We start from the raw sequence: 13,705 nt of genomic DNA, 5'->3' as shown, positions 1-13,705 counted from the left end.
GCGAGTTCTGAAGGAGCCTTAGGGTCAGCTTGAAGTTCATTGTGTAGGAAACAAGTATTTGACTCGTGACTGCAGCGAGCAGACAGAAATCCCCGGAAGACATCCTCCTGGAAATGACAGGAAGGCATTTCCAACTGGGAGGGCGGTGGGAAGAGGAAGGGAAAAGCCTACAAAGAAATGGAAGTTTTTACAGGCATCGGAGACCAACTACAAAGAAGAAATTTTTTTTCTGCTCATTTGTTTACAACATGCAGTTGTAAGGCCAGAATAAGAAAACTGGGGACAGCACTGAGATCCCCTTTGAAATGTCTGGTAATTATTTCTGTATCAACAGGAAAAACTGACTAATGACACCAGGAAGGATGATAACTGAACAAAATATTTTCAGTAAAAATAAAAACAAAGGAGCCCAAGAAGCCACTCAGGGAAAACTAAACCAAAACAAACCCATCTCCTTTTGAGGCTTCATCAGAATCTTCCGTTAGAGAAGGATGAAAAAGCCTTATTTTGGCAGCAGAAAACATGGCCCCTTAGCACCAGTCTCTACCCTACAGGCAATGCAGGTATCTTTATCCATGCCTCTAAAGCAGCAATTCCAAATCAAAGCCTTGTTTTCATAATTAAAATGACCAAATATGCTTATGGCAACGTTTCAGTTACAATTCCAATCAAAAAAAGCCAATTACATCTGTTTGGGCAAGTAGCTTGTCCCTTTAATTAAAAATAAGTACAAAAAGAAGCATAAAATTGATCACAAAAAGATAGTTTCATCATTTACCTACTACTTTCCTAGGATGTAATCACAGTGCTTGGGAGCCAGAAGACTTCACTACATCACAGAGTTACTGTATCCCAGTATGAAGAATGCAAAAGAAGAGATCAGTAAATACATTTCAGTAGTACAAAACCTGTTTCCCTTCTGCTGCAGCAAGAAGACCACTCTGGAGAATTCCACTGGAGACTAAGAACTGGAAACTGGACAGCAATACAAAACAATATGGAAATATATAGATATATTTGCCTCTGTGGGAAATGGAAAGCAGCTTGAGAGATCATCAACAAGATGAAGTATCTCATTCCAAGTTTTGCTGCAGGAAGAACAAGGGATGGTGAGAAGGGAAGTGAGTTTCTGTAGCAGTTCACTGGGGTTCAGAAGGGTCAAGCATTCCTGGCACTGGAGATAGAAGATGAAAAAGCAACACTCATTTAAAGAATATGGTAGAAAATACTCCTGATCATCCCCCAAAGAGAAGAACCATGTGCTACCTACAAGCTGCAAAGACACTATTGAAAAAGGATTTAAATTGGCAGAGTCAATTTTAAGATTTTAAGGTTCAAGGTGTCTTGATCAACACAAAAAAATTGTTCAGGCTTTTAGAACCAACTGAGGAGAGACTCGAGCATCGCTCCTCGCAACTGGAGCTCACAAACACTGAGCGGGAGCACTGGGAAAGCTGCAGGAACATTTATTCCATGTAAAATCTCCAGGCAGAGCACACAATGACATTTCTCAGCATGACACCCTCATGCACTTCCAGAGTCTGGAGATGATTCATATTTAATGTGTTTATGGTGCTGCACCAGGCAAAATCCTCCTTTTCCTGTCCCCTGAACAAAGACCCTGGAATTCAAATAGCAAGCACTGAGAACAAGGTTTCCAGGGGTAAAACCAGATCTGTTCCCTCCCTTCTGTTTTCCAGAAGAACTACTGAATTAGAAGCTTGAGATAGCAGCTCAAAATCCCAGAGTTCTATGAAATCATACTTGTCTGATATTCAGAGTGGGTAATGACTCTTATGTCTGGTTTAATGAATAGAAGATACACCTTTATTAACAAATTAGTGAAAATCCAATCAGCAACATTCCATTTTCATACTCTTACAACTGTTCTGTAAATCATAAAACAAATTTCCAAATGGAAGAAGAACTAGAAGTCTGTTACTGTGAGGTCATCACTGCTAAAATCAGCCTATCCTGCTCCTCCAAAAAAACCAGGAGTTAACTGCAGCAGTATTTCCAACTTATAATATGATTTATATGGGACAAAACCCCACAGCAGGGTGACAAAAAAGCCTTGAGCAAGCTGAATTTCAGAAGATATTGCCTTACTTTGCGTTTCAGGAAGCAGAGAACAAGCTGTGTGAACTACTAGAGGAGTAGGAAAAAGCTCTGAACACTTTGGATCAATCCCTGTCACGGAATCTTCTCATTATCCAGAGTAATCAGATCTGTAGGGGAATTCTACATGGAGTGGCTAGCTGTTCAAATTAGTCCTTCCTTTTAAAAACAACAGTAAATGAGATTACATACAGCCTGATGCAGACTGAACTATCATTTCCATCTCATTCCTAAAAAAGGAGGTTTTAAGGCAAGTAAGACCAGATTAAAAAAAAAAAAAGGAATATTTACACAAAATGAGGGAAAAATTTCAGATACAACGTAAGAGCTTGCCATTTCTTCCTCCTTACCCTGTTCCTGTATAGCATCAGCTCCCCAAAAATCTGCCTACAGTCTGCTATTAAACACTTGATGTACGCAAATGAGAGTCAAAATTAATCTTTTGAAATGTAAGTGTAAAATGTGTTTGTCTCCCTGCACCTGGTTTGCACAAAGCCCAGGATAATTTTCCTCTAAAGACACCCCAGCCAGACCTCTCGTTACTACTCAAGGCAGGGTAGCAGACTGAAAGTGTGGTGGCAGCTTCTCAAAGATGCTGCAGAAATCCCACAACAATTAAAGAAAATAGTAAATCACCCTTTTCTCTACCAAGGGGGGACAGCTACAGAAAGAATACAGAACGTGCCACATCCAAACCAGCAATGGAAACAAAACAGGTCTCTGCTCCTCTAGGGCTTTGTTTTGTTGGGTGGGCAGTTTAAACAGAATTTTTGACACCTGTCACACCAGGCCTTTGTCCCAAGTCCCTCTCCTGGTCTCTTGAAGCTCCTCTAGGCACTGGAAGAGCTCTGAAGTCACCCTGGAGCCTTCTCTTCTCCATGCTGAATAATCCCAGCTCTCAACTTGGTATCAGCTCAGCCTTTGTGACCCTCTGTGGTCTCTGACACTGGAGAGTGTTCATAGGTGAATGATCAGGTCTTCTTTTAGTTTTAACAAGAAGTCTCAACATGGATTTTTAAAGTTTTTCATGCCAGAAACTTTCGCTGCAGTTTAACCCAAACACACCTAATGAATGCAGCTCAGGTTTTTTTAAGGATCTGGACTGGCTGTTGGCAGATGCCAAATACCTGGAGGCAACAGACTTTTAGTTCCATTCAAGTTTAAGTCTTTTCTGTTAGCTACAGAATTAATTAGCAGTTCAGGCCTGTCTGTGGATTTAGAGTGTAACAGGATTTGTGGGCTGTTTTTGTTCAGTTGTTTTGAGAATACAAGTTTCTACAAGATTTGGTTGCTGCTGTCTATGAACCAAACCCATCATTAAGCACTTTGATTTTAGAAATAGATGCCCAAATTATTTTTTTAGCAACTGATATAAAAACATCAAATCCTTTTGATATGATAGAAGCATCAAAATTCTTTCAATGACCAAGTTCCACTGTGCACAAATAAATCCACAGGTTCTCAGGAGAGGTCTGGCAAAACATGAATGGTGAGCAGTGCTGTAAAGTTTCTCTGACAAACCACTTCAGGTTCTGATCAGGATTCCAGGACCATGCAAATCTGGGAAACATTCTCATACAAACATTTAATGCGTATGAACTTGGAGAGAGAGAACAGGAATAATGCAGCTGAATCCTCACCCTATGGCCTTTTTTTTTTCCTCAAGCAACAATTTAAATCCAATTAGGAAGTGGAACATGACGTTGTAAGAAATATGGGGATCAAATAATGGAAAAAAACCCTTATCCAGTGAAAGGAGACATATCAATAATGGGCAAAATGATCTTTTTTCCCCATTGCACAGATGTGTACTACTATATACAAGTTACTGACAAGAATCCCAGATAGAAGCCAGCACTGAGGCTGATCTCCCAAATCAAACTTTGCCCTTAGATTCTCACTTTTTAGGTTTAATGAAGATCAGTGAGAGTCTTTATATCTAGAACATAGCTGGGAATAAGAAAATTATGCAGATTAAAAGGTCATGCCTCTTTTTTATACTGTCAATTAGAAAAATAACTACACTGGTTATTTACAAAGTTCCAGCTGATATACATTATATCCTCATGTATCTAAGGACCTTTTACCACATCACGCTAGAGATGTGTGTGAAAGGAGTTTAAACACTACACTTCCTCAGGCCCCAGTGGGAAACATGACCTTTCCTTCCTCTTCACATTTTGGTAAAAGCTTCATGGCCCAAAATGTCATCTCCCATTCCATTTTTATCCTAACTAGAATCCACTGGTCTACAGTCAGCCAGCATTCTGCCTTCGTTCCAAACAGGGATTTATTCCCTTGGAAGACAGAGTGCATTCTAGGAGTTAATTGCCTGTGTGGCATAACAGAATATAGGAACAGCTAATTTATTTCTTATGGAGCTGCATATATGAAACACAGCAACCATTAACATAAAACACCTGATGCTTTTGATCACCCAGCTGAATTATACCACCTACATTCTCCTAGAATGAACTCTGTTACTTCTCCACAAGCTCTTTTTTACACTCAGAACTTTGCCAGCACTGTTCATGTTGGCCAGAACGTCACAAACCTCAAGAAAACACCAGAATAAAGGAGAGTCCTTACCAGCAGCAACTACAGCTGGAGGCGGCGAACCGGCCTCACCACCGCTTGTTTGGCTCATGGATGCTATGGATGTTTCTCTGGAAGGTGGTAACTGCAGCTCCTTTGGGAGAAGGTCATAGACAGATTCTGTGGAACAAAAAGAACTTGATCAAAAAGTCACCCATGTCCTACACAAGAAAAGAAATAATGTTTTTGCCTAAAAGATATGAACTACAACCCAACCCTTTGAGAAGCTTTGGAAAAAATTACAGTAAGTGCCTGGAAATAACAGCATGGAAGAGAGTTATTTCAGAAAACAAACAAACTTTAAGATGCACATTCTGAAGACTGAAACAAAGGACGCAAACTTGTTCAAACAAAGAAATAATTCATGAACTTCCAGAGAAACTGTTCTCATCCAGAACGAAGGGCTGAGGGCAGCACATCATGTGATAATGTGAGACAAACCTGTTTTCAAAATTCCAACTGTGCAACTGACTTCCTAAGGGAAAAAGCCTAATTTAGCACCATCACCCTAACAACATCCTATGGAGTCTTAGCATTTGGGTGGAAAGTGACCTTAAAGCCCATCCTACCATGGGTTTGATGGGCTTTAAGGTCACCCCTGCCATGCAGGGACCCCTCCTGCTATCACAGGTGGCTCCAAACCCCATCCAACCTGGCCTTGGACACTTCCAGGGATCCAGGGGCAGCCACAGCTGGCACCCTGTGCCAGGGCTTCAGCACCCTCACAGGGAAGGATTCCTTCCCAATATCCCATCTAATGCTCATGTCTGGCAGTGGGAAGCCATTCCCTGTGTTCTGTCACTCCATGCCCTGTCCCAAGTCCCTCTCCAGTTCTCCTGGAGCCCCTTTAGGTGTTGGAAGGGGCTCTAAGATCCCCCCTGGAGCCTTCTCTTCTCCAGGTGAACACCCTCAGCCCTCCCAGCCTGGCTCCAGAGCCAAGGGGCTCCAGCCCTTGGATCAGTGACCTCCTCAGGGGTTGCTTCATGTCTTCCCTGTGCTGTATTAAACCATGGGTTTGATCTCTCTTCCTCCTTGTGTGTTACCAGGAAACCTCCTAAGGTTCCCTCCTAAGAGCTTGCTCCATCCTCTCGTTTTTTACAGCTCTCAAGTTAATTCCAGGCTCCTGTACACCTGCAGCCTTAGGTGTGCTCACCAGGGGTCTCAGGATAGAGGCTGGGTGTCGTATTTTAGACCACATTTCAAGTAACTTGGTCTGTATCAATGAAGCATGAAATTAAAGATTTGCTCTTAATGGTCTTGTGATCTTTGGGAATGTGCTTCAATTCTAATGCTGGCTTTTCCTTCCTTCCCTCTTTATCATATTGTTGGAATTATTCACAAAGATTAGAATTGTGCTGCTTGTGGATTACTGCAAAAATCATGTGCTCCCTGAGAAAAAATTATCCTGTAGGAGTCTTGGATGTAAGCATACCTCTAAAGCAAAAGGCTTGACAGAACCTTCGCCACATTGGAGAGTCAAAAATAAATTTCTTAGACAAAAAAAAAAAAATCCCAAGAATCAACCCAAAGAGACAAGCTCTCAATTACCCAAGAACTTGGGGTTTGGAAAGGAGCTTTTGTAGTCAACTCTGAATATATTATGAGTAATGACAGATGATGATGACAATTCACTCCTCTCAGAGGATTTCTTGAGGAGAAATGAATGGAAGTGTGTGTATATATTCAACTTACACATGAAATATAAAGTGTTCTATAGTTACCTGCAGACACACACTCATTCTGGAGCTCCTCACTAAACATTTTGAGTAGCAGCAGCCCTGAGCATCTGCCTGTGATTTTCCTGTCCCTACAGGCAGAAGTCCCAGTGCCAGCAGGAGCAAAGGCTGGTGCTCATTTACAAGGGCTTGTAGAAACTGCTGCACTCATCTCTGAGGAAAAGCAAATGCAGCTGCTCCTTGTAGTACAACAGGAGCAAAAGTGAGAACAAGTGTGACCTTCTGATCCCTTCCAAACCATTCTGTGAATCTATGAACTCATGGCAGAAGGTGACGGTCAAATCCAAGCCTCCAGAGGAGAAACAACTCTCCTGGCTTTTCTTGCATCAGATGCAGCTGCACAGTCTAAAACACATCATTACTGAACTGCAGCTCAACACGTTCCAGAGGAATCCCAAATGCCTGGGTACCTTTAAGAACTCTTGCTGCCACAAACCTACTCCACACTCATCAGACTTCAAATGAAACTTTGTGTTTTCACCTAAACACAGGCCAATGTTTATATATGCTGAACTATAAATAGCATTAAAGCAAAAACTGACAAATTCCAGAAACATGAGAGTTGTTGCAAGGAAACTAATTCTTCCCAAGAGGATACAGCTCCCCCCATGCCTCACACTGTCCTGAGAGCTGAAGTTACTGCTCAGCCCCTCTCCATCACCATGTTTAACACGTGTGTGCACTCACCAATACTGAGAACATTAAATTTCCTGCTAGAATTTTACGTTGATTCATGCAGAAAACACCCACTAAAGGCAAAGGCTGCTGCAGAAATGCAGTATTACATTTGGAGGCAAAAATAGCATTTCAGCATCACTACGTATTTCTACATAATTAGCAAGAAAAAAATGTGGAGACAGAATTCCTGCTTCCAGCAGCCAGCGCTGAATCAATGAGGAAGTTTAAGCTGCCTGACAGCACTAAGTGTCCTCTAATTTACTGGTGATTTCAATTCCTTTGACAAATACATTGGCTGATCCCAAGTTTCTAGGGTTTTTTCCCTGGAAGTAGCTCCATTTATACCTAGCACTTAAACACATTTTCTCTCTCCCTGCAGGAAGCAAGGAACACGTGTTTCAGGATTAGTGTTATTATGAACTATAAACAAGATAACACACAAAGCAGATAGCCAAACTAGTGATCAGCCGGAAGTCCCACACACTCATTTCCCAACACAAATCCTCACCTGCATAAAGTTAATCAGTTATCAGACATTATCTACAGTAAACTTCCAAATCTCTTATCTTGCCCCAAAATATCTTGCCTAGACAAGCCCAGCTTCACAAATTTTCCTTCTAAAACCATGGACACCCAGGGACAGGCAGATTTACAAAAAGTATTTTAAGTGTCAAATTTCTTCAACTGCCCTTTATCCAATTATCCTGCCCTTATAATCTCTCATCTGAGATCAGCTGCTTGGAACTTTGATCTTCCTGCCAGTTGTACTGGCAGTCCAGAAAATTCTGTTTCACGTGGTTATATGGACCAGAACCACACCAAATACGGGATCAGGATCCAACAACACAGCATTTGGAATCGGCAAAGAGAACATTCTGCTGTGTACTACTTGAACCTGCACACAACATTCTGAATTTATATATTAGTAAAAAACAATCAAGAAATTTAGGAAGGAATTGTTCCTTGTGAGGGAGGTGAGGCCCTGGCACAGGTGCCCAGAGCAGCCGTGGCTGCCCCTGGATCCCTGGCAGTGCCCAAGGACAGGTTGGATGGGGCTTGGAGCAGCCTGGGATAGTGGAAGGTGTCCCTGCCCATGGCAGGGGGTGGAACTGGATGAGCTTTAAGGTCCCTTTCAACTCAAACCTTTCCAGGATTCTCTGGAATTGGGTCATTTCAGGTTAAAACAACTGCACAAAAGGTGTCTGTGGCAGGGCTGGACACATGACCACCAGTCCACACAAAATATATCCTTGGGTCAACACGGACCTGGATCAGTCCCAGCAGCTGGTGCCAGGATCTGTGTCTTCAAGAGGGAGAGGAGAGGCCTTGGAAAGATTCAGGAAAAATAATGCTGAGAAGGTACAAAACACAGTGTGTGAAACTGATGTGGTGATGCTGCAGTAGGGGTGCAAACGGCTGGTGGTTTGTGATGGCAAACCAAATTCTACCAGGTCCTTCACCTCCTGTTTTGCTCATTTCCCCTCAGTGCACACGCACAGTTACCCTTTTCCAGGAATGGTTTTGTATTTCTGCACACAACCCAACCAGGCGGAGCTACAGACCTGGGCCTACAGCAAAGTCCGAGTGCTCGGCCATCCCCACCAGCAGCAAATGCCTCTGGAATTCCATCCTCATCCTCACAGCACCAAGGGACCTTTCAGAAACACGGCACACCTCGTGACCTGCAACATCACATTCCTCCTCACTCACCAGCATGCTGTGATTCCATTTAAACTTCATTCTTAGGAACAGAGCAATTAAGCTTACAGGAGCAAAGAGAACACAACACAAGTGCTTGGACATGTCCCATACAAAGCCCTGCTTTTCCCAAAGAGTAGGTGCCCCCATCATGGAGTGTGCTCTCCCTCCTCATGGAAGAAGTCTGGTGTAAAGCAGAAAACCAAGTACACAAGGATGCTCTATTCCACCACACACAGCACTTTCTTCTTCTGGGCCATGAACCCTCCATGACTTACTGGCTGCACCTACACAGACACTTCAGCAGCACAGAATAAAAACTGTGATTTCTAGAAATTCAGTGCCCTGTTACCTTGTGCTGTGCTAGCACTGGCTCAGGGTGTTAACAGAACCTCTCTGTCCTCAAACCTTTTGTGACACAAATTGAACTGAGATCCTTCTGGTTTGCTGACCAAATTGCTGCTACCTGTAACTCAGCACCTGGTGATGCTAGGAGCAGAGAGACAAGGAAAAGAGCAGAGAATACCCAACCAATGTTTAAAACAACAGCAGCTCATTCACAAAGAATGCAAACATCCTCACTTTGCCAGGACCCCAAACACTTTAAATATTATGGAATTTTCTTTACATAGAGAAAAGATACCCCTAAGCTTTGCTACTCCATATCAAAAGCCAAGCCATGTTACCCGGAACTGCCACAGCTGGAAGCCAAGTCACAAACCTGATAGAGAAGTTTGCTCTGGCCTGCAGGCAAGTGAGGCCATAACTAATGCAGAGGGCCCTGGCTGCAGCTCCAAGTCCACCACCACTTCTCCAGGCTGCTCCCAGGCCCAGCCTTGAGGAGGCTGTTGGAATCCAGCCCCTGCTCTCCTCCAGCTCACCTGTGTCTGTCCCACCACGGAGACCTGTTCCTGGGACTTCACCCCCTGTAACGCCAGCAGCATCCCTTCAATCCCCAGCCCTGGACTAACAGGTAATGACAGGTTTCCTGCTCCACAGAAATCATGTGGAGAGCAAGAGCAATACATGGGACAAGATGAGAACCACCTGAATTATCGGCACCAGCAGCAGAGATGGGGCATTTTCCACTTGCTGCTGACATTTTTGTCCTTAAGGACAAGTACATCCTGGAAATCCCTTACCACTTCCATGACCTCATGGAAGCAGCAGCCAAGTTAATCCTTGTCTTTAATAAGCTCCCTGCACTGAATGGCTGCCCATTTGATCCCCACTGATACTCCCCTCCTCAACATGGTTTAATACCCGCACAGATTTGGCTGCTTCTTCCAAAGCCATTTCCTTGCTGCAGCACATGACAGTCACACCAGAGATTAGGCAAAACCTTGGTGTCCTCCTCTAATCAGCTGGCAGCATTGGAGCAGAAATCTCTTCTAATGATGTTCACTAAGCTGATCAAAAAAACAAGCAAGCAAACAGGCCAAGAGAGTTGTTTATATGGAACTGAGATTAAAAGACAATTAGAAATCATGAAGTAGCAAGTAGCCTCTGCTACATGGGGGGGTCAATAAAGTGAGCACACATGCTCAGCAAATTAAGGAAACTATAAAGGAAAGATAACTGTATCCATATTCCACCTCACCCCCACTAGGGATGCAAATTCAGTTTCAGAGCACCCGCACACATCTAAAGGTCCTATGATGCTAATCTAAGACACAGTTTTGGGCTAAACCTGTATTACCAAGGCTCCAAATGTCAGTTTGTCACTCCTCACTCCAAAGGCCACTGCATTTTAATAAAACAATACATGTGACTCAACATATTTCAGAAATTCTTGTGGGTAAGGGATGCTAAAACCAGAATCTACTCTAGGCCTAAAAAAATAGAGGCCTCTGTGGTTGGTTTATCTGTTTATCCTGAAGTTCAGTTCTACTCAGAATTTCAGTGTCCGTAACCACCACAGCTTAGTGGTTGAGCTTACTGGAGGCCACTGATTCCACCACATTATCTTAGTTCACAGAGTTTTTAGAGAATGATGAAGGAATGGGGAGCACTAAATATTCAAAATCTAATCAAAGCTTCACTTTGTTAAAAGACATTTGTATCACATGGCCCTCAGGGACTTTTCTGTACACAAAAGCTTGGGTGTGGGAAGACTTTGAAGCAGATTATTTTGCCCATCAGGAAGAGCCTGTAAAAGCCAGCTGAGAAACCCTCCGGCTCTTCACCCCAAGATAAACAGGTTTTCCTGCAGACCCCACAAACAGCATTGACTAAGTTTGGTTATTACAACACAGAGAATTCAGAGAATCACAGAATCCTGGACTGGTTCGGGTGGGAAGAGACCTTAATCATCATTAAACCCCCAACCACAGGCAGGGACACCTTCTGCTATCTCAGGTTGTTCCAAGCCCCGACCAGCTTGGCCTTGGACACTTCCAGGGATCCAGGGGCAGCCACAGCAGCTCTGGGCACCTGTGCCAGGGCCTGCCCACCCTCACAGGGAAGAATTTCTTCCCAATATCCCAACAGAATTCAGGATACATTTCAGAAAACTTGGGCCACCCCACTAGAGAGAGTTCACATCTCAGTACGAGTGCTCTCCATTCCTCAAAGCTAATAAGCCAGGAGAAGAAACCTCAGGACCTGCTGGAATAACTCCTGCAGTGGAAATAGAACACTTCAGTAGCCTTCAGGATTTGAGTGAGCAACAGAACTGCTCCTCCAGCTGCCTTGAGAGAGCACACCCATAACTCCTGCCAGGGAATGCCAGGGAATCTGTCCCCAGCCCACGGAATGTTTTAGGCATTGAGATGGCAATGCTGATAACACGGCTGGCACAGGGACTGGCACTGGGCACCCGGCACTGGGCACCCGGCACTGGGCGACTGGCACTGGGCACCCGGCACTGGGCACCCGGCACTGGGCACCTGGCACTGGGCACCCGGCACTGGGCACCCGGCACTGGGCGACTGGCACTGGGCACCCGGCACTGGGCACCCGGCACTGGGCACCCGGCACAGGGACTGGCACTGGGCACCCGGCACTGGGCACCCGGCACTGGGCGACTGGCACTGGGCACCCGGCACTGGGCACCCGGCACAGGGACCGGCACAGGGACCGGCACTGGGCACCTGGCACTGGGCACCCAGCACTGGGACGGCGTGGATGGCAGCCAAAGAAGGATAACAAGGACTCAGTAAGAAGCTCAACAGAGGAAGCTCTCAGAGTCTGAGAAAGGAAACTGGAAGAGAGACAAAGCTCAGTGCATAAACCAGAACAGAAACAGACCGAGACAGGCACAGCCCAGATAGATCAGTGACCACTAAAGCACTTCCTACTTCAGTGCAGAGGGTTTGTTGTTGTTGAGGTTTGGGGTTTTGCCTTTTTCTTTGTTTGGTTGGATTTTCTGGGTATTCCTTAGGTGATCCAAACTCTCACTTGAGCAAGTCACCCATGACAACTGCAGGCCATGGCAGCTCTGCTTAAGGGACAGCAGAGATTTTCTGTATTTTAAAGTTACAAGAAAAAAGATTTGGAAGACAGAAAGAACACACAACAAAAAGTAAATGAGCTTTTCTTCTGTATCTGTCAAAAGAGGATTTAGGACATATTACAGACAATCATATTCCTGAATTTCCTAACACCTTTGCAACTTCATTGATTTAACATCACAAGCTTGGCAGCAGGGAAAACAAGACAAATTGTCCTGAAAACAGGCTTAGGTTTCACACAGAGCAAAAAGGAAGGACCCTGCTTCAGCACACATGGAATAGATAAAATACAGCAACTGTTCAAAGAATCACAGAATCACTAAAGTTGGGAAAGATGTTTAAGAACACCGAGACCAAGTGTTAACACAGCACTACCAAGTCCCACTGAACCACAGAGATACAGATTTGGATGGGACATTGGGAAGAAACCCTTCCCTGTAAGGTTGGGCAGGCCGTGGCACAGGGTGCCCAAAGAAGCTGTAGCTGTCCCTAGATCTCTAGACGGGTCCAAGGCCAGGCTGGAAAGGACTTGGAGCAACCTGGGACAGCAGAAGGGGTCCCTGGCCATGGCAGGGGGTGGAACAGGATGAGCTTTAAGGTCCCCTCCCACCCAAACCATCCTAGGATTTTGTGACACTTGTGACATTCTGTGACATAACTGCATGGCAAAAGCCAGAGAGCAAGAAGCAGCCCATAGGCAGAGCAGGAGGAGAACAGACACCCTAAAATATTTTACAGCTATTGGTCTAATCACTCCTATTTTTGCAAGAGTTGAAGCTGAGCTGTAGTAAGATCATAACACACAAGACTCCCCATCCTGTCTTACCTCAGTGCCAAATCCACCAAGTTGCACTTATTAAAACATTGCTTTTATGTCATATTTTTGGGTATGTCTCAATACAATTAAACAAAGGATTCAATAAAAATTGAGCATGCAACCTGAAATACGTAAAGACTAATTAGCATGTTCTTCCTAATTGCCCAACTGTGCCCATGATCTGCACACAGCTGTCAGATGCAGGTCCGTCCCCAGGGACTTGCCCTGCTGTCCTGCCAGAGGAAACCAACTGCAGAGCACTGTTCCCTGGGTGCCATGCCACCCTCAGCGTAGCTGGGATGGCGAGCAGGGCAGACTCCAGTCTGCTTCCAAGCAGGTCTTCCCACCAGCACTCCTGTTATTGTCAGCCCTGGCAGGGCTAGATTGCTGCTACAGCAACAGTGGCAGGTTTTCAAAGAAACTGCAGTGTATACAAGGATGTTTTACACAGCCAAACAGAAAATCTTCCTTCCAGTTCCCCCCCCCGCCTCAGACAAAAGCAGCAAACCCTAAATCAACTGGCTTCACGCGCGTGGAGGGAAAGGCAGAGGCCTGGTGCTGCCTGTGCTAGAAAACTTCAGGGTTAAAAAGCTGGTGTTGGTGCAGCTCCA

At 44.6% G+C, this 13,705-nt stretch overlaps 1 protein-coding gene across 2 annotated transcripts in view; it reads right to left on the bottom strand.

Annotated features, from left to right (window-relative positions):
- NFAT5 (nuclear factor of activated T cells 5) overlaps positions 1-13,705 on the bottom strand; it is a 51,293-nt gene that overhangs the window by 28,325 nt on the left and 9,263 nt on the right. For both annotated transcript variants that reach the window (XM_021526905.2, XM_077786403.1), the window contains exon 2: positions 4,708-4,833. In XM_021526905.2, coding sequence (XP_021382580.1) covers positions 4,708-4,833 — 126 coding nt within the window. The remainder of the gene's footprint in view (positions 1-4,707; positions 4,834-13,705) is intronic.

This window comes from Lonchura striata, chromosome 13, assembly GCF_046129695.1.
Source record: "Lonchura striata isolate bLonStr1 chromosome 13, bLonStr1.mat, whole genome shotgun sequence".
NCBI lineage: Eukaryota > Metazoa > Chordata > Aves > Passeriformes > Estrildidae > Lonchura > Lonchura striata.
Note: the sequence above shows the minus strand (reverse complement) of the source record. Positions and strands in the feature narration are given on the sequence as shown.